Genomic DNA, 21,220 nt, shown 5'->3' with positions numbered 1-21,220 from the left:
AGATATTTTTTAACACCTTTATTGGAGTATAATTGCTTTACAATGTTGTGTTAGTTTCTGCTGTATAACAAAGTGAATCCGCTGTCAGTATACATATATCCCCATATCCTCTCCTTCTTGCATCTCCCGCCCACCCTCCCTATCCCACCCCTCTAGGTGGTCACAGAGCACTGAGCTGATCTCCCTGTGCGATGCAGCTGCTTCCCACTAGCTATCTATTTCACATTTGGTAGTATCATGGGATATTGAATGTAGTTCCCTGTGCGATGCAGTAGGTCCTTGTTTATCCACCCGATATATAGTAGTTTGCATCTGCTAATCTCAAACTCCCAATTCTATCTTCTCTCACCCGCCCCCCACTGGCAACCACAAGTCTGTTCTCTATGTCTGTGAGTCTGTTTCTGTTTTGTAGATATGTTCATTTGTGTCGTATTTTAGATCCCACATATAAGTGATATCATGTGGTATTTGTCTTTCTCTTTCTGACTTACTTCACTTGGTGTGATAATCTCTAGGTCCATCCATGTTGCTGCAAATGGTATTATTTCATTCTTTTTAATGGCTGAGTAGTATTCCATTGTATATATTTACCACATCTTCTTTATCCATTCATCTGTTGATGGACATCTAGGTTGTTTTCATGTCTTGGCTATTGTAAATAGTGTTGCTGTGAACATAGGGGTGCATGTATCTTTTCAAATTATAGTTTTTGTCTGGGCATATGCCCAGGAGTGGGGGTTGCAGGATCATATGGCAACTCTATTTTTAGTTTTTTGAGGAACCTCCATTCTACTTTCCACAGTGCCTGCACCAAGTTACGTTCCCACCAACAGTGTAAGAGGGTTCCCTTTTCTCCACACCCTCTCCAGCATCTATGATTTGTGGATTTTAATGATGGCCATTCTGACTGGTGTGAGGTGATACCTCATTGTAGTTTTGATTTGCATTTCTATAATAATTAGCGATGATGAGCATCTTTTCATGTGCCTATTAGCCATCTGTATGTCTTCTCTGGAGAAATGTCTATTTAGGTCTTCTGCCCATTTTTTGATTGGGTTGGTTTGTTGTTGTTATTGAATTGTATGAGCAGTTGTATATTTTGAATATTAAGCCCTTGTTGGTCGCATCATTTGCAAATATTTTCTCCCAATCTGTATGTTGTCTTTTCGTTTTGTGTATGGTTTCCTTTGCTGTGCAAAAGCTTATAAGTTTGATTGGGTCCCGTTTGTTTATTTTTGCTTTTATTTCTACTGACTTGGGAGACTGACCTAAGAAAACATTGATATGATTTATGTCAGAGAATGTTTTTCCTATGTTCTCTTCTAGGAGTTTTATGGTTTCTTGTCTTATATTTAAGTCTTTAAGCCATTTTGGATTTACTTTTGTGTATGATGTGAAGGTGTGTTCTAACTTCATTGATTTACATGTGGCTGTCCAGCAAGTTGGACCACTTCTGACTTTCATTTTTTTCTTATAATAATTATCATCTCTTTGTTTCATTTTATTCCATTTGCTAACTTTTTAAAAAAATTTTATTTATTTTATTTGTTTTTGGCTGCATTGGGTCTTCGTTGCTGTGCGCAGGCTTTCCCTAGTTACGGAGAGCGGGGCTACTCTTTGTTGCAGTGCATGGGCTTCTCATTGCGGTGGCTTCTCTTGTTGCAGAGCATGGGCTCTAGAGTGCAGGCTCAGTAATTGTGGCACATGGACTCAGTAGTCGTGGTTTACGGGCTCTAGAGCGCAGGCTCAGTAGTTGTGGCACAGGGGCTTAGTTGCTCCACGGCACGTGGGATCTTCCCGGACCAGGGCTCGAATCCGTGTCCCCTGCATTAGAAGGTGGATTCTTAACCACTGAGCCACCAGGGAAGCCCCATTTTCTAACTTTTATATTTTTTGTTCCATGCTGTACTTTCTGTAGTATTTGTCATATGTTGTGCTCTTTGTAATTATTCTTCATTTCTAAAGTGGTTTTGCCTATGAAGTGGTTCTCTTTCATTCTTGAATTGGACTAGCTTTCATATGTGGTCTGCCTATCACTTCCTCCCCTTTCCTGAGATCATTGTATGATTTGTGCATGTAGTCTTGCTTCTGAGCTATGATTGTATCATAACTTTTAAAAATTCATATTGGAATGTTGGGTAATAATTTTAATCTTCTCTGAAATTTTTAGTGAGTTTTCTTTATACATGGGGAATTTGGACACTCTTTCCAAACTTTTATCTAACATTATCTTTGGACATGGTGTTTCTAATTGTGTTTTTGGAGTGTAATTTTTTTTTTTTTTTTTGGTATACCTGTCACTGGCACTTTCCTATGAAAAGGTGAACAGGGCAAAGGTAGTTTTTTAGGTTCTTATGCTCAGGAATTCCTTCCTCTGTTACTACAATAGAAGACAGTTTATTTTAAAGATAACCTCTCTGAATATCCAGGCCTTCTTTGTTGTTCAGAACCTAACCTGGTTCAGGAAGACCCCTACTATCAGCTCTGAGAGCCACAGTATCTTCTTTTCTGCAATTAAAGAATACAGTGAAGCTCCCAATTCATTCAATGAGGCTAGTATTACCCTGATACCAAAACCAAACAAAGCTTATCTCATAAAAATATGATACAAAAATCCTCAACAGGGCTTCCCTGATGGCGCAGTGGTTGAGAATCCGCCTGCTGAGGCAGGGGACACTGGTTTGTGCCCTGGTCTGGGAAGATCCCACATGCCATGGAGCGGCTGGGCCCGTGAGCCATGGCTGCTGAGCCTGCACGTCTGGAGCCTGTGCTCCGCAATGGGAGAGGCCACAACAGTGAGAAGCCCGCGTACCGCAAAAAAAAAAAAAAAAAAAAAAAATCCTCAACAAAATGCTAACAAACAAAATCCAGCAACATATGAAATGAATTATGCAACATGTCCAAGTGGAATGTGTCCCAGTAATGCAAAGTTATCTGAACGTCCAAAAATCAATTAATGTAATGCATCATATCAATAGAATAAAAAACATAAATTACATGATCATTTTAATAGACACCAAAAAAGCATTTGACAAAAGCCAATACCCTTTCATTATAAAAACACTATAAACTAGGAATAAAAGGGAATTTCCTCAATCTCATATAGGTTATCTGTAAAAATCCTACAACTGTTAATGGTGAATGTCTGAATGCTTTTCCCCTAAGATCAGTAATAAGACAAGAATGTCTGCCTTTGCCACTTTTATTCAATATTGTACTGCAAGTTTTAGCCAGGGCAATTAGACAAGAAAAAGAAAAAGCATCTGGGCTGGAAAACAAGTAAAACCATCTCTATCTGCAGATAACATGCTCTTTTATATAGAAAATCCTAAGGAATACATACCGTCAAACACTGTTAGAACTAATAAATAAGTTTAACAAAGTTTCAGGATACAAGATCAATAAATAAAATCAATTGTATATTATACACTTGGAGTGAACAATCCAAAAATGAAATTAAGAAAGCAGTTCCATTCACAGTAGCACCAAAACAAATAAAATGTTTAGGAATAAATTTAACAACTGAAGGTGAAACTCATACTCTGAAAATGACAAAACAGGTATTAAGCAAACACTTGTACATAAATAATCATAGCAGCGTTGTTTATAATAGCCAAAAGGTGGAACCAATCCAAATGTCCATTAACAGATGAACGGGTAAACAAAATGTTGTCTGTCCATACAGTGGAATATTATTCAGCCAGTATTTCAGGAGTGAAATACTGATACATGCTACAATTTGGATGAACCTTGAAAACTTTATACTAAATGTTTTCACAGTTTTGACAACCAGTCACAATAAGTTCACATACTATATTATTCCATTCCTATGAAAATCCAGAACAGGAAATCTGTAGAGACAGAAAGTAGATTAGTGGTTACTTAGGGTTGAGAGAGAGGGGGAGGGAGAGTGTAGGGGGTTGAGGGGACAAGGAATAATAGCTAAAAGATACAGGATTTCTTTTTGAGGTGATGAAAATATTCTAAAATTAACTTGTGGTGGTTGCACATGTTAATTTGCTAAAAAAAATTGCTCACTTTAAATGCATTAATTGTAGAGTATATGAATTATGTTATCAGTAAAGCTGCTTAAAAAATAAAAGAATACAGCCTATGTGTTTTGCCACCTTAAATCTCCCTGACATCTCTATGCCTCCTTTTACCACCTCCACCATCAATCACCTTTTCATAGCATTCCTGCTCACATACACTCATTGAGGGTGTAGTCTACTCCTCATAGGAATGAATGTTTCTTATGTCTTCTTTGGAGAAGTGTCTATTTAGAGCTGCTGCCCATTTTTTGATTGGGTTGTTTGTTCTTTTGATATTGAGCTGTATGAGTTGTTCGTGTATTTTGGGGATTAATCTCTTTTTGGTTGCATTGTTTGCAAATATTTTTCCCATTCTATAGGTTATCTTTTCATTTTGTTTATGGTTGCCCTTAGTTTTGTGGTATGAGTGCTTTAGATAAAAATGAGGCAGTAAGTATTATACACTTTGTGGGACATAGAGGAGATAGATGAAAGGCCACTGTCATACAGGGAAGTACACAGGAGAGCCCTGGGCAAATGCACTGGGCTCCCAGATTGGAGAGTTTCCCTGGGGATGTCTAACTTTGGGTCCTTATTGTTAAAGGGGTTATTCAGAGCAAGTCAGAATGGCCTTATCTCATATCCCGAATATCCTGATCTGTGTCATGATTTAGCATTACTGATTGGACTGAAACTTCATCCTGCTGTATTTGAGTCTCTTGGGTTTTGGATAGGGCCAGAATTTCTGCAGATTCACTCTGACCTTCCTTCAAGGAATAAAATGGTATTCTTACTCCATTTGAAAGATCTGAGGAAAGCCTGACCTCTCATTATTCCTTCCCTCTAGCTCTGCTTTCTCAAGACTTCTTCACCGGGAGAGGAATCTAGAAGACTGAGCGACTCTTGGAATTTTAAGTTATGGCCCATGTGAGTTGGAATTTCTTCTCTCCAAAAACATAACCATTTATATCACATCATGTCAATATTTTTATTCCTTATCCTTAAAGTGCTTACCTGAGTCACTACTCAGCGTGGTAAGTGATAGTTGTGAAACAGTCCAGTGCTTTCCCTAGATGTCCCTCTTCTCTCCAACATGGCATTCAATACTTCCTGTGACCTAATACTTTGACAGAGTACTGAAGGAAAAGATATTGTTTAAAGGAAATAGTAGAGACTTTTAAAAATCAAAACTGTGGCTCAACAAGGTGGAATGGTGTGACTAAAAGGGACCCACTACATGAAAGCTTTTATTTACTCTATATAATGGGGTGTTTCAATTAAGAAAGATGGGAGTTGGTGTTAGCTGGTATTCATTTTAGTAGTGGCACTTTGTCATGCTTTTAGATAGAGAATATAAGAGGAGGTTGAGTTCAGAGAGATCTGGGATTTGGCCAGGAAATCAATGAGAGAATAATACCATTAACAAGACATGTGCTGATAATCAGCTGACAGCCTAGAGATTTTATACATTCTCCACAGAAAATGGTATTCAGTTAGAGAGTGTATCTCTTAAGAATCCTTTCAACTTCAACTAATAGAAAATTCAAGTAAAAGAAGCTGAAAGAAAAAAAGAAAACTATTCTCACATAGTAAATCTGGAGTTGATTATTCCAGGCTGTTATAGCCTCTTGGTGGTATCAAGAAAGAACTCATATGATATCTGTTATTCTGGGCTGCCATCCTGTTGTCTTGATGTTTGTTACAGGAAGGTCATAACAATGTTGTGACTGAGCAACAGGAGATTTTTTTTTTTTTTTTTTTTTGCGTTACGCGGGCCTCTCACTGTTGTGGCCTCTCCCGTTGCGGAGCACAGGCTCCGGACATGCAGGCTCAGCAGCCATGCCTCACGGGCACAGCTGCTCCGCAGCATGTGGGATCTTCCCGGACCAGGGCACGAACCCGTGTCCCCTGCATCGGCAGGCGGACTCTCAACCACTGCGCCACCAGGGAAGCCCAACAGGAGATTTTAAGAGCATATAGGCACTTGGCTTCAGGGACACTAAATTCCATATCATTTCCCCCCACACTACAGGCAGCCAACTCCAGTTTTTTGCTGAATGTATGGACCTCTTCCTGCAGTTCCCTTTTCCATCTTTTCCCCATCCATCTAAAAGATTTCTTTTAACTTCACTGTTGATGTTTGGGTTTGTCATTTCAGCAGTTGATGATGTTCAGGGATGTAGCTGTAGACTTCTCTCAGGAGGAGTGGGAGTGCCTGAACTTGGAACAGAGAGCTTTGTACAGAGACGTGATGTTGGAGAACTACAGCAACATGGTCTCACTGGGTAAGATTCAGAATTTGACCCCAGAAATTCCTGATTCCTACATTGTGAACTTTTGGATTGCCTTTCAAGTGTCTAGGGGGATTTCTGACCTATTTCTGGGAAAATGGTTTGTGTTTTATAAATTTGGCAATAGTCATCATCATTGGGAAACTCCATCTTCCCCATTCTTTATGCATTTTTCTTGCCCTTTCTAATAACTAAGGGACTTACGGAACCCTTACCATGTGGTAATTTCCTATTTCTTATTTTCTGATCAGGACTTTGCCTTTATCAGCCAGATGTGTTCTCTTTACTGGAGAAGGGGAAAGAGCCCTGGATGGTTTTGAAGGATGAGACAGGAGGACCTTGCCCAGGTGAGTGAGGGCTGAGCAGGCACAAGGAGGCCATCATTGCAGATAACACCCAGCTGTTCAGTAAGTCAGTAACATCTCTGTAATATTGGTCTAGAATTTCCTCCTCAGAGGCCAAAAGCCTGTGGATAAAGGCCTGAGACCTAGAAATAAAAGTAACGTTTTCAACATGAATTTCCAACTGAACCTTCTCTTCAACTCCAAACACCACTCCATTTCAGTGCTCTCATTTTTCCTTCATGTTACAAAAATATAAATGCCATTCTTTTTCTCCAGTGGTCAGTTTATCTATGGTTTGGATTAAGTTTCTTCCCATTTCTTTTTTTCCATTTCTATATTTGTAAATTTCATCACTCTAAAAAAACATTTTTGACCCTGTTTTTCATTTTACCTGCTATCTCTTGAATTTTTCTTATTTTGCCTAGTTTCTCCTTGCTTCTGCATTTTCTTCATTAATTAACTCTTTCTTTTAAGGAACATTTATTGATTTTGTAATTTCATTTTAGGTTAAGAAGGGTTAACAAAGAGTGTAATCAATTAAGAAACTTGGTATTCTTTCCTATGACTGGAATATTTTCATAAATTTCTGCAGAGTAGGCTTTACATTAAGAGAAGGCCTAATAGGCTGCTTTTTTATGGTTTCTTGCTACAGTGAAGAGGAAATGGCAGGAGAGAGGTTAGGGCTATTGGAAGACAATGAGGAGAGAGTACAGTGTCATAAAAGACAAGTCCTGGCTGTCAAAAGGAAGCGAGGGGTATATTTGGCAACTAGATGGTAATTGATGAATTTTCTGTTATGGGCAGGAGTCAGGTTGAAATAACTTACTCTTGGAGCTTCTTTTTTATTGGAAATATCAAGGAAAGAAAATAAATTTTATTTCCTTATTGGAATCATGTTTCTAAATTCCAGAACCTATATTGATGTTTTAAAATTGTTCTTTTTCCGAGCTATTGATACATGGAAAAACTTGAATGAATCTCAAGGATGTTATGCTGAATGAAAAATGCCAATCTCAAAAGTGTAATTGACCTATAACATTCACATACTATATGAATTCATTTATACAAAATTCTGGAAATCACAAAGTTAGAGATTGAGAACGTATTAGTGGTTGCCAGGGGTTAGGAATGGGCAGGGAGCAGTGGTGGTGGTGGTTATGACTATAAAGAGATAGCATGAGAGAGAACATCTCTGTGGTGATGGACTATTTCTGTATCTTGATTCTTGTGGTGATTACAGGAATCCACATATGTGATGAAATGACATAAAACTGTACACATATATTGTGCCAATGTTTATTTCATGATTTTTATATTGTAGTATAATTATGTAAGATGTATTCATTGGGCAAAACTGGGCAGAGGGTACACAAGACTCTCTGGAGTATCTTTGCAAATTCTTGTGAATCTATAATTATTTCAAAATAAATGCTTTTAAAACTTACTTTGTTCTATAAGGTATATACAGTTTTCTCTTATATTTTTATTCCCTAAACACTACCATGTATGTTTTTAATTTTAGTTTATTTTCACATATTATGATTATACTATTATATATTAAGGTTGTTCTGCATTTCTTGTTACTGAAGTTACCACTCTTGGTACACGTCAGTTATTCCTGGGATTTTTCTGCATTAGATGATACTTATATTTCAGATATGAGATTCCTTAGCCAAAGGGTTCAAAGTTAGAAAATCATGTGTCCAACTAATTTAAGATATTTCATTGAAAAAAGTTATTTTAAATCATACAAAATTAAATGAATACTGTAAATAACCAGTGCTATTTATTTATAACCCATAACTATTTCATCCATGTTTCAGTAGAGGGCCATGACATGTTCTCCCTAATTGCAGTTCTGCCTATTCTTTCTTATGTCAACCATTCCAATAATTAATTCTCCTATTTCTTGGTTCTGTTTTGTTAAATGGGAGTGGGAATTTAGGCAGTTTAACTGTAGATGCTTTATTTTTCCCAATCTTTAAAAATTTTTTTTTATTGAGCTGTAATTGACATACAACGTTATATTGGTTTCAGGTATACAACATAATGATTTGATATTTGTATACGCTGTGAAATGACCACTACAATAAGTCTAGAGATCCTCTATCCCCATACAAAGTTACAAAATATGCCATATAATATTATTGACTATAACCACCATGCTTTGCATTATATCCTCATGACTACTTTATGTTATGACTGCTGGTTTGTACTTCTTGACCCTCTTCACCCATTTTGCCCGACCCCCCACCCCTTTGGCAACCACCATTCTGTTCTCTGTGTCTATGAGATTTATTTTGCTGGTAGGTTTTTGATTACTGGTTCAATTTCCTTACTACTAGTAATCAGTCTATTCTGATTTGTATTTCTTCATGGTTCAGTCTTGGAAGATTGTATGTTTCTAAGAATTTATCCATTTCTTCTAGGTTGTCCAATTTGTTGGTGAATAATTGTTCATAATAGTCCCTTATGGTCATCTGTATTTCTTTGTCATCAGTTTTAACTTCTCTTTCATTTGATTTATTTGAGCCCTATCTCCTTTTTTCTTAGTGAATCTAGCTAAAGGTTTGTCAATTTTATTTTTTTAAAGAACCAACTCTCAGTTTCATTGATCTTTTCTAGTATCTTTTTTTTTTGGCTGCACTACATGGCTTGCAGGATCTCAGTTCCCCAACCAGGATTTGAACCTGGACCACAGCAGTGAAAGCCCAGAATCCTAACCACTAGGCCACCAAGGAACTCCCTCTAATATCTCTTTAGTCTCTACTAGTGAGTCTAGTCTGACTATTAGTCTCTTAGTCTCTATTAATAATTAGTCTCTATTAGTCTCTTTAGTGATCTTTTATTTCCTTCCTTCTACTACCTTTGGGCTTAGTTTGTTGTTCTTCTTTTTCTAGTTCCTTTAGGTGTAAGATCAGATCGTTCATTTGAGATATTTTTGTTTCTTGAGGTAGGCCTGTATCACTATGAACTTCCTTCTTAGAACTGCTTTTGCTGCAAGACATCGATTTTGGTATGTTTTCATTTGTCTCAAGGTATCTTTTGTTTTCTTCTTTGATTTCTTCGTTGACCTATTGGTTGTTCAGGAGCATGTTATTTAATCTCCAAATATTTGTGATTTTTCCAGTTTTCTTTTTGGGATTTGTTTCCCATTTTATACTGTTGTGGTCAGAAAAGATGGCTGATACGATTTCAGTCTTCTTAAATTTATTGAGACTTGTGGCATACTATATGATCTATCCTGGAGAATGTTCCATGTGCACTTGAAAAAAATGGATACTCTGCTGCTTTTGGAAGGAATGTTCTATATATATATCTATTAAGTTAATATGGTCTAATGTGTCATTTAAGGTGCATGTTTCCATATTGATTTTCTGTCTGGATGATTTATCCATTGATGTAAGTGGGATATTACAGTCCCCTACTATTATTGTATTGCTGTCAATTTCTCCCTTTAGGTCTGATAATATTTGATTTATATATTTTGGTGCTCCAGTGTTGGTTGCATAGATATCTACAAGTGTTATATCTTCTTGTTGTATTGACCTCTTTATCATTATGCAATGCCCATGTTTGTGTTATATTATAGTCTTTGTTTTAAAATCTTTTATGTCTGAAATACGTATAGCTCCCCCAGCTTTTTTGTTGTTGTTGTTTCCTTTTGCATGAACACTCTTTCCATCCCCTCACTTTTAGTGTGTGTGTATTCTTACACCTGAAGTGAGTCTCTCGTAGGCAGCAGATAGATGGGTCTTCTTTTTTATCCATTCAGCCACTATATGTCTTTTGAATGATGAATTTAATTCGTTTACATTTAAAATAATTATAGATAGGATATACTTACTGCCATTTTGTTAATTATTTTCTGGCTGTTTTGTGGTTCCTCTTCTCTTGCTCTCTTCCCTTGTGATTTGATGAATTTCTTTAGTGTTTTTTTTTTCCAGATTCCATTCTCATCTTTTCTGTATTATAGAATTTTGCTTTGTAGTTGTCATGAGGCTCACAAATATCAGCATATATGTGTGTGTGTGTGTGTGTGTATGTATATGTACACTCTACTTTAAGTTGATAGCAAGTTAACTTGAATGCATTCTAAGACTCTACATTTTTACTCCTGTCCTCCCACATTTTGTTTCTGATTTCATATTTTACATCTTTTCATTTTGTGTATCCCTTTACTAATTATTGTAGTTATAGTTATTTTTATTACTTTTGTCTTTTAACTTTTATGTTAGCTTTATAAGTGATTAGTCCACTATCTTTACTAGATATTACCTTCACCACTGAGGTTTTTTTTCATATGTTATACTGTCCTAACTAGTGCCCTTTTCCCAGGTTAAAAAAGTCCTTTTACTATTTCTCGTAAGACTGGTGTAGTTGTAGTGATCTCCTTTAGCCTTTGCTTGTCTGGTAAACTCTTTATCTCTCCTTCAATTCTGAATAATAACATTGCCAGGTAGAGTATTCTTGACTGTAAGTTTTTTGCTTTTAGCACTTTGAATATCTCATGCCACTCCCTTCTGGCCTGCAAAGTTTCTGCTGAAAAATCTGCTCATTGTCTTATGGGGTTCCCTCGTGTGTAACAAGTTGTTTTCTCTTGCTGCTTTTAAAGTTCTCTCGTTATCTTTAATTTTTGACATTTCAATTATATTGCGTCTTGGTGTGGATGTCTTTTGGTTTATCTTGTTTGGAACTCTCTGGGGTTCCTGGATCTAGATGTCTGTTTCCTTCCCCAGGTTATGGAAGTTTTCAACCTTATTTTTCAAAATAAGTTTTCTTTCTCTCTCTCTTCTCCTGGGACTCCTATAATGTGAATGTTGTTCTGCTTGATGTTGTCCCATAGGTCTGTCAAGCTATCTTCAGTTTTAAAAACTTTTTTTTTTTTTGCTCTCTGTTTGGATGAGTTTCACTACCCTGTCTTCTAATCACCAGTCCTTTCTTCTGTTTTATCTAGTCTGCTGTTGAACACCTCTAGTGTATTTTTCAGTTCAGTATTCTTCAACTCCGTTACTTCTGTTTGATACTTTTTTATATTTCCATCTTTGTTGAAGTTCTCTCAGTGTTCATTCTTCTCCCAAGGTCAGATGCTCCTCAGCATTTTTATGACCATTACTTTGAACTCTTTATCAGATAAATTACTTATCTTCATTTCATTAAGATATTTTTCCTGGGATTTTATTTTGCTTCTTCATTTGGAACATATTTCTTTTTCCCTCATTTTGCTTGACTCTTTATTTCTGCTTCTATGTATTAGGTGAAACAGCTACCTCTCCCAGTCTTGAAGAGTGGTTATAGGAAGACTGGGACTGTGTTTCAGTCTGCTGTCTTTGCAGTACCCTGGGGATAATAGCCTGCTAAGAACTCTCTGATTTTTTCAGTCCCATGGAACCCAGAAACACAACCCCCCCGGCCCTCAGAGCCAGGTATTCAAGTGATGTCCCCTTGGATGCGGGCTTGGGTATGTGGACGTCCCCCATGTTGACTCGACTTGTGTTGGGTGGGGCTGCAGAGAGCACCAGGCTGGGGCAAGACTGCCCAATGGGTTGGGTATGGCTGTGCGGACACACAAGGCTGGGGCAATCCCAGTCACCAGCTTGGGTGGGACTGTGGGGAGCACATCCCACTGGTGCTTGCAAAGTAGAGGGAGAGTGTAAAGTGGCACCCGCCAGCACCTCCATCCCTGGAGACAGTTACAGCAGGTCCCAGCAGATACTTTAATATTAGCAAAAGGATCTTCATATATGGTCTAGGCACTTTGCAACTTCTGCTTTTTCCCTGGGTCTTGGGGTGAGTAAATCTGTGCACAAGCCCTTTAAGAGCAGAATCCCCATTTCCTATAACCCTTTGGTTTTCTTGGACGTAAGCCCCATTGGTTTTCAAAGCCAAGCATTTTGAAGGCTTATCTCTCTAGCGTAGGTCCCAAGGTTTGGGGTGTCTAATGTGGGGCTTGAACCCTTTGCTCCTCCTAGGGAACTCTGTATTTGTGAGATCCCCCCCAACAGTGAGTTGCCACACCAGGGGTGGGGTTTTTGGAAAGACTACTTCTCTACTTCTCCTGCCTGTCTCAGTGTGGCCCTTTGATCTTTTGCTGTGCAAGAGCTTTTCAGTTAAGTGTCAGGTCTTTTTCAGAGGGTATCTGTATTTAACTAGATTTGATGTGTCTGTGGGAGGAGGTGAGTTCAGGATCTTCCCATGTTTTCATTTTGAGCTGCCCTCCTATTTTTTTCCAGTCTTTATGATTGAGTCTCTAAACTACTAACATAAAATTTGTAGCCTTCTTGAATGAGTTTTTGTAGAGCATTCAGCTTAGTTTTCATAAAAACAGACAACCTTTCTCTCATATTTCTTTACATAATGTTATTTGAAATATATAAATAAAATGTCAGGAACAGTTGGTATAAACAGGTTTGGAAGCAAACAGCTGATTCATGGTAAGCACATGGGCATCCTAGAGGTAGCTACTACTTGAATGCTTTTGTATATTGTGGACATTAATCCTTGTGTTTTCTTAAGGATTGGAGGGCGTTAGTTCATATGGAGGTCAGGAACAAAATAAGTTTCAGTGTAGCCTCACTAAAAATGGGTCATTTTTAATTAAAACCTTCTAATAATTTAATAGGATAAAGGCTATTGATTTCTAGTGAGGACAGATATTTCCCCTGAGTTGTTTACCGATTTGCTACTCATATTTATTCAATAACTCTGCTCTGTGCTTGATTTATCCGTATCACTTGTTGGCTTAATACTTTTAATTTTTAGTGTGATTGGGCATTAACATAAAGAAAACACTAATACACTAGTGCCTAGTTAGAGTGACTAAAATTATATTTGTTTTCTTCAGGATTTTAGTTTTCTTTTGGTCCTAAAATTTTTATTTTACAACTTAATCGAAGTATAATTGGAGAATAATAAACTCCACATATTTGAAGTTACAATTTGATCTGTTTTGACATGTGTGTGTATCCATGAAATTATCACTATAATCAAGACAACAAACACTTCAATCATTGCCAAATTTCCTTGTGTCCCTTTGTTATCCATCCCTTCTTCCACCTCCATCCCAAAGAAATCACTAACTTGCTCTCTGCAACTCTAGATTAGTTTATATGTTCTAGAATTTTATATAAATTGACTTATACAGTGTATACTTTTTTGGCCTTGTTTCTTTTGCTAGCATAATTTTCAGATTCATCTATGTTGTTGTGTTTATCAGTAGTTTATCTTTTATTTCTCTGTAGTATTCCATTCATGGGTATGCTGTAATTTATTTCTTCATACACCTGTTCATGGACATTGTTTTTAAGATTCTCAGCCATTATCTTTTCAAATATTGCTGCTTCTTCCATTCTTCTCTGTGTAAGTTTCCATTTACACTTGTGTTTAATCTCCTAACTGAATCTTCTATGTCATAATGCTTCTCTTATGACTTTTCCAGTATTTTTCTCATAGAATTTTTCTTTTGACCTATATTGGTTTCTTGTTCTCTGATAAAATGATTAATTTTATGTTTTAGCTACTTGAGCATAGTTATTTTTAAACTCTGTCTCATAACTCCAATATCTAGAATCCTTATAGATGTATTTCTGCTTATCTATTGTTTCTATAGTTTCTATATTCATGTTGTCTGGTTATTTCTTTAATTTTGTGCCAGACACTGTTTGCAAAATGTGAAACTAATCACTAGGATATCTTCCTTTATAGAGAATTTCTGTTCGCTTTTACCAAGTTCTGAAGCATTTTTGTTGTTATCTCAATCCGTTGCCCTCCTTGGTCACTGGGATAAATTGAAACTGAGCTGTAGTTCCTGTGTAGGTCTACCTCTGTTTTACCCACATTCCTAGGTTATGGTCCTTCAGTTATAACTCAACATGAGAGATGTTTAAGACACCCCCTGTAGACAGACCCTAGATACCAATCTCCATTACTTTAGCCTTGAGAACATGTCATATGTTCTGTCAGTCTCTAAGTCAAATGCTAATACCAGTACAAATTCTTTTTTTCTTTTATTGGCGTATAATTGCTTTACAATGTTCTGTTTCTGCTGTAGAAGAAAGTGAATCAGCTATGTGTATACGTATATCCCCTCCCTCTTGAGCCTCCCTCCCAACCCCCCCAGTACAATTTCAATAGTAGAAATTGGATAAGCCCTTCAGCATATTCAAATAGTAGCAGTTGTAGTATTTTCTTGCTTTGTTCTTCTAAAATATTTTACCAATAAATGTGATAGCCCATGGAGATTTGGTAAAGGTCACTTGAGAAACGGCTTGAAAGCATAAAATTGAATGGATGAGCAATACTATAAACTCAAGAAATAAAACAAAAACACCTTGGTTGGGATCATCTGACAAAATATGACTTGACTAATAGGCACAGTGGAGAAAATGAGCAGAGCAAAGTATTTAAATGTGCATAGGCAAATGGAAGAATGAGTAAGTACGTATGATTCCATTTCTCTGAGCTAGCATGGATATGCTTTTGTTTCCTCTTATCTGTACAGAAAGTAATGTAGAATTATGTGTACTCATTTCAGTAGAGATGGAAGGGATTAGACAATGAGGTGTACTACATTGCTATCACATGATGCCAATTGTGCTTCCTGATCCCTGATTTTTTTAATATTATCCTTTACTCCCTCCTATAACTGCCCCCCTTTGCTTTTTTTTTTTTGACATGTAGTGTATTTTTTTTTTACAGAATTTTTTTTAATACCTAACATGTGCTAAGTGTTGATTTACCATACTGGGTAAAACAATCTTAAGTCTTTAAATTGATATCCCATGATTGGGGTAGTACCTGCACTTATTTTTTTGTTGTTGTTGAACTCCTCAGATGAAATTGACCTGAACAAAACTTTATATATATATATTTTTTTTAATTTATTATTTATTTTTGGCTGTGTTGGGTCTTCGTTGCTGCACATGGGCTTTCTCTAGTTGTGGCGAGCAGGGGCTACCCTTTGTTGCGGTGCGTGGGCTTCTCATTGCAGTGGTTTCTCTTGTTGTGGAGCACGGGCTCTAGTCCCATGAGCTTCAGTAGTTGTGGCATGTGGGCTTAGTAGTTGTGGCACATGGGCTTAATTGCACCACAGCATGTGGGATCTTCCCGGAACAGGGCTCAAATCCATGTCCCCTGCATTGGCAGGTGGATTCTTAACCACTGCACCACCAGGGAAGTCCCTGAGCAAAACTTTATATATTTAATCACCTGCCTCAGCCTTTTTAGTTCGTTAAAATTTCTGTTTATTTCTTGTCCTTTTTTTATATTGCCCAGAATTTGTTAAGCCATTCACATTTCATATGCTCTATTTATTTTATTTTATTTTATTTTATCTTATGTTTTGTGGCTGCGTTGCGGCTTTGTTGCTGCGCATGGGCTTTCTGTAGTTGTGGCGAGCGGGGGCTGCTCTTTGTTGTGGTGCACGACTTCTTATTGTGGTGGCTTCTCGTTGCAGAGCATGGGCTTTAGGCTCATGGGCTTCAGTAGTTGCAGCACTTGGGCTCAGTAGTTGCAGCATGCGGGCCCTAGAGCGCATGGGCTTCAGTAGTTATGGCGCGTGGGCTCAGTAGTTTTGGCTTGTGGGCTCTAGAGCACAGGCTGAGTAGTTGTGGTGCATGGGCTTAGTTGCTCCTTGGCATGTGGGATCTTCCCCAACCAGGGATCAAACCCATGTCCCCTGCATTGGCAGGTGGATTCTTAACCACTGTGCCACCAGGGAAGTCTCTGCTCTATTTATTTTAGGATTTATTTCTTATATCTACCTTGGAAATTTTAGTTCTTTTTGAACAGTAAAACAGTATGAATTTGTTTTCTTATTTTTCAGACATGCAATCCAGGTGTAAGACCAAGACATCACCAAAAAATGGCATTTTTGACAGAGGATTGCCTCAGTGGGAAATAATGGAAATTGGTAAAAAACATAGCCTTGAATGTTTATGTTTTAAAGGTGATTGGGAAAGCAAAGGTCAGTTTGATACACAACAGGAAAACCAGGAAGAATGTTTTAAGCAGATTATACTCACCTGTGAAAAAATGCCCACATTTAACCAGCACACAACTTTTAATCTACTTCAGAGACTTAATACAGTAAAGAAACTGAATGAATTTAAAGGGTGTAGGAAAGCATTTTGTTCTGACGCAGACTGTATTCAACATCAGTTAATTCACACTGGTGGAAAATTTTGTGACAATAAGGAATGTGAGAAGACCTTTTTTCCTGATTCAGAACTTACTCAATATCAGACAGTTTACACTGCTAAGAAAACATATGAATGTAAAGAATGTGGGAAGGCTTTTAGTTTGCGTTCAAGTCTTACTGGTCATAGGAGAATTCATACTGGTGAAAAACCTTTTAAATGTAAGGAATGTGGGAAGGCCTTTAGATTTCATTCACAACTTAGTGTCCATAAGCGTATTCATACTGGTGAGAAATCTTACGAATGTAAGGAATGTGGCAAGGCCTTTAGTTGTGGCTCAGACCTTACTCGACATCAGAGAATTCATACTGGTGAAAAACCCTATGAATGTAATGACTGTAGGAAGGCCTTTAGTCAGCGATCACATCTTACTAAACATCAGAGAATTCACACTGGTGAAAAACCTTATGAATGTAAGGAGTGTGGGAAAACTTTTACTCGTGGCTCACACCTAACTCAGCATCAGAGAATTCATACTGGTGAGAAATCTCATGAATGTAAAGAATGTGGAAAAGCCTTTATTCGTGGTTCAAATCTTGCTCGACATCAGAACGTTCATGTTGGTAAGAAACCCTATGAATGTGAGAAATGTGGGAAAGCCTATGTCTGGAGTTCACACCTTGCTCGACATCAGCGAATTCATACTGGTAAGAAACCTTTTGAATGTAAGCAATGTGGGAAGACTTTTATATGGGCCTCATACCTTGCTCAACATGAGAAAATTCATAATGAGAGAAAACCGTATGAATGTAAGGAATGTGGAAAGACCTTTATTCATGGTTCAGAGTTTCATCGACATCAGAAAATTCATACTGGTGAGAGAAACTATGAATGTAAGGAATGTGGAAAGACCTTTTTTCGTGGTTCAGAACTTAATCGACATCAGAAAATCCATACTGGAAAGAGATCATATGAATGTGAAGAGTGTGGAAAAGCCTTTCTCTGGGGTTCACAACTTACACGACATCAGAGAATACATACTGGTGAGGAACCTTATGTATGTAAAGAATGTGGGAAATCTTTTATCTGGGGTTCACAACTAACACGACATAGGAAAATTCATACTGATGCAGAACCCTATAAATGTAAGGAAAGTGGCCAGATCTTTAGTCACCATTCTTATTTTGCTGAACAGAAAATTCACAGTGGTGAGAACCTTTATCAATGGAAATATTATGGGAACACCATTAGTCATGACTCATACTTTGCTCAACACCAGAGTATTTACACTTTTGAGAAATCCTATGAACGTAAAGATTTTGAGAGGGCATTTTCTCCAGGCTCTCACTTTATTTCACTCTTGTGAAATCTTGTGATATAAAAATGTAGGAAAAGTCTTTATTCATGACTTGTTAATTGATCTCAGTTAATTCCTTCTTTTGAGAAAGCCCGTAGTGTAAATAATATTGGAAGACCTTTCGACAGAGCATGAAACACACTCAACAGCAAAGAATTCCTAATGCAATCTATATTAATGGACGAAAGCTTTACTGATTGGTTATCAATTATAGAATATCGGGTAAAGTCCTACAAGTAAGATGATAGTGTGAATCCCTTCTGAATCATTCTGAAAAGATTCTCCACATCATTGATATTGTGCTGCATAGAACTGAAGTCTAACTCATCTAGGGAAACTTTCCATCATTACTTAAATCTTGTTGCACTTCCACAAAATCACACCAAAGGTGAATTTGTGTTTTGTAATTAATCTGGAAAAGCCTTAAGCTGTGTCATACAATTTATTTGGTATGTCTTAGTTTCAGTACCTCTTACCTCCTAATTTTTTGGAAAGTAACAATTCTGTGTTTGCTTACTTATCAGATTGTAAGGGTTACATTAGTTTGAGGATTTAAATGATTTAATGACCATCATTAATAATAGTATTAGACCATTTCTATGAGAGGAAGACCTTAAGAGATTATAGACAAATATGCCATCTGTATGTATGTCTTACTGAACAGCAGAATGTTAATTCTGAAGGAAAACTGGTAAAATCGAATGAAGCAAAGAAAGCTTTGATTCAGTATTAATTTCATTTGTTACATAAAAAACTCATACTATAAAGAAAGCCTTATGGTTTTCATGAAAGTGGGGTTGTTGAGTGCTCAGCATTTTTTAAGGCATTTGGCAGAGATTTGTTTCTAACAAATTTCTAAAGCCAAATGGCATAATCCATTTCATCACCACAATTAAATTTTGGAAATTAGAAAATAGCCAAATGAATTCTGACCTCTTGGAAGTTTAGTGCTACATATATAAACAATTCTCAGATTAATGAGTAAATCAAAAGTGAAATTACAGGCAATTTGGATGTGAATGATAATGAGACTCCTATAAATCAGATCCTATGAATATGGCCATAGCACTTCTCAATGGAAATTGCTCTGTGTATAAAACCAAGAAGATTGAAGGCAGTTTATTTCTTGTCACCACTGTATCTCCAGCTTTTAGAACAGTGCCTGTCATATTACGGCGTCCAAATATTTATCAAGTTAAATAATGATTACTCAAACAAGCTAGAATAAGAACAAATGCCTCCAAGTGAACTGATGGAAAGGTTTAATGAAAATAATGCAAAAATCATGGAATAAAGAACAATACTGAAGGATTTTTATTTTAAATCAAAATGTTTCTTTGAAGAAAACTATTATTTACTAGACTTTGACAATGCCTCCACATTATAAGAAAGGAGAAATGTGATACAACCATATGTTTAGATGCATTTTTAAAGGTCATGTAAATATATATAAACTATTAGACGCAAATTTTTAAATATAGAAAGTAAAGTTTATTTTCTAGGAAAACATTATCTTAAATGATTAAAATTTGAGAGTAAATAAAAAGAGCTAATTGGAAGAAAACTTTTTTAAAAAAAAAAACAGAGGATCAGATAATTGTATAGGGTACCCCCTGAAGGAACAGAAAATCCTATGGAAAAATTGTTCACTCATGCTAAAAGACTAAATAACATAATTCTGATAATAAAATTAAATGTAGCTCTTGAACAACATATTCCAGAATAATTTCATTCATGAACATACGTGAAAAAAAAATATGAGAGTCAAACGATATTTACTCAGAATGTTTAACCTCTGATCTGGATGGGTGGTAATTCTACAGTTTAAACAACAGCAAAATATGATGAAAATGTAATCTTCTCAGTTTAGTACTTAATAAGTTTATTCTGTGTGCATTTTCTTCATATCTTTTAGTATTACATGAATTAAGGAATAGTGAATATATGTACATATATTTAGCGTGTTTATAATTCAGTTATTTACAGTAGTTAAACAGTATTAGGGGGGCTTCCCTGGTGGTGCAGTGGTTAAGAATCCACCTGCCAATGCAGGGGACACAGGTTCGAGCCCTGGTCCAGGAAGATCCCACATGCCGCGAAGCACCTAAGCCCATGCACTGCAACTACTGAGCCTGTGCTCTAGAGCCCGCGAGCCACAACTACTGAAGCCTGCAAGCCTCGAGCCCGTGCTCTGCAACAAGAGAAGCCACCGCAGTGAGAAGTCCACACACTGGAATGAAGAGCAGCCCCCGCTCGACGCAACTAGAGGAAGCCCGTGCACAGCAACGAAGACCCAACACAGCCAAAAATAAATAAATAAAATAAATAAATTTATTTTAGAAAAGGAACAGTATTAGGGAACAGTACTTCCATCCGAATTATTGTCTTCTATGGAATTTCACAACTCATGGGGAAAATGAAAATTTTTTGTTATATTACTTTATTATTAATAAACAAGCTATTTCGTTCATGCTGACTAAACTTTTTTTAAGGTGACCAGTACACTGAGAAAAATAACATTTAGAACTTTCTGGACATCCATATAAAGATAAGTATGAGACATTCTGTTTTCCTTTGGCCTGGACTGCCTTGTTGAGTGTATTATCTACTGCTCCTGTCTCCTTCATGGTGAATTTCTGGATCTCCTTGAATGCCTGAGGTACATGCTTCTTGAGCTCCACTCCACTGATATGTTTGTGAATATTGATAATGTCTTCTCTAGCCTATCTTATAGATGAAAGAAAGCCCTTAGTTTTTCCCTAACCACCTTTCTTCTCAGGAGCCATTTTACTACAACCATGTTGGAAAAGAACTTGTTATAATTAGTCTTAGTGCATCTGGATAAAATGTAGGGGATAGAAGTAGATTAATTCCTGGCAGTATAAAGCAGGGTAAATTCCCAGCAAATCAAGAGATCTAAATATCAAAAAGGGGGGAGAAAAGAGAAACTTACAAGTACTATGAGAAAACATGAGTGGATTCCTTTATAACCTTGGAATTGAGATATCAATAACTATGAATCAAAAATCCAGTAGAAATAAGGAGGAAGAAGTCAGTTTTC

The 21,220-nt window shown here is 36.9% G+C and overlaps 1 protein-coding gene across 13 annotated transcripts in view; it reads left to right on the top strand.

Moving 5' to 3' along the window:
• The window catches only part of ZNF790 (zinc finger protein 790), a 39,569-nt gene extending 18,940 nt beyond the window's left edge, over positions 1-20,629 (top strand). For 8 of the 13 annotated variants that reach the window (XM_067720166.1, XM_067720162.1, XM_067720163.1 and 5 more), the window contains 4 exons: positions 4,879-4,958; positions 6,190-6,316; positions 6,574-6,669; positions 16,490-20,629. In XM_067720166.1, coding sequence (XP_067576267.1) covers positions 4,950-4,958; positions 6,190-6,316; positions 6,574-6,669; positions 16,490-18,168 — 1,911 coding nt within the window. In that variant the 5' untranslated portion in view covers positions 4,879-4,949 and the 3' untranslated portion in view covers positions 18,169-20,629. The remainder of the gene's footprint in view (positions 1-4,878; positions 4,959-6,189; positions 6,317-6,573; positions 6,670-16,489) is intronic. The other 5 variants (XM_067720173.1, XM_067720170.1, XM_067720171.1 and 2 more) reach the window with 1 other exon arrangement.
• The last annotated feature ends 591 nt before the right edge of the window (positions 20,630-21,220 follow it).

The sequence above is a fragment of the Pseudorca crassidens genome, chromosome 20 (assembly GCF_039906515.1).
Source record: "Pseudorca crassidens isolate mPseCra1 chromosome 20, mPseCra1.hap1, whole genome shotgun sequence".
Lineage (NCBI taxonomy): Eukaryota > Metazoa > Chordata > Mammalia > Artiodactyla > Delphinidae > Pseudorca > Pseudorca crassidens.
Note: the sequence above shows the minus strand (reverse complement) of the source record. Positions and strands in the feature narration are given on the sequence as shown.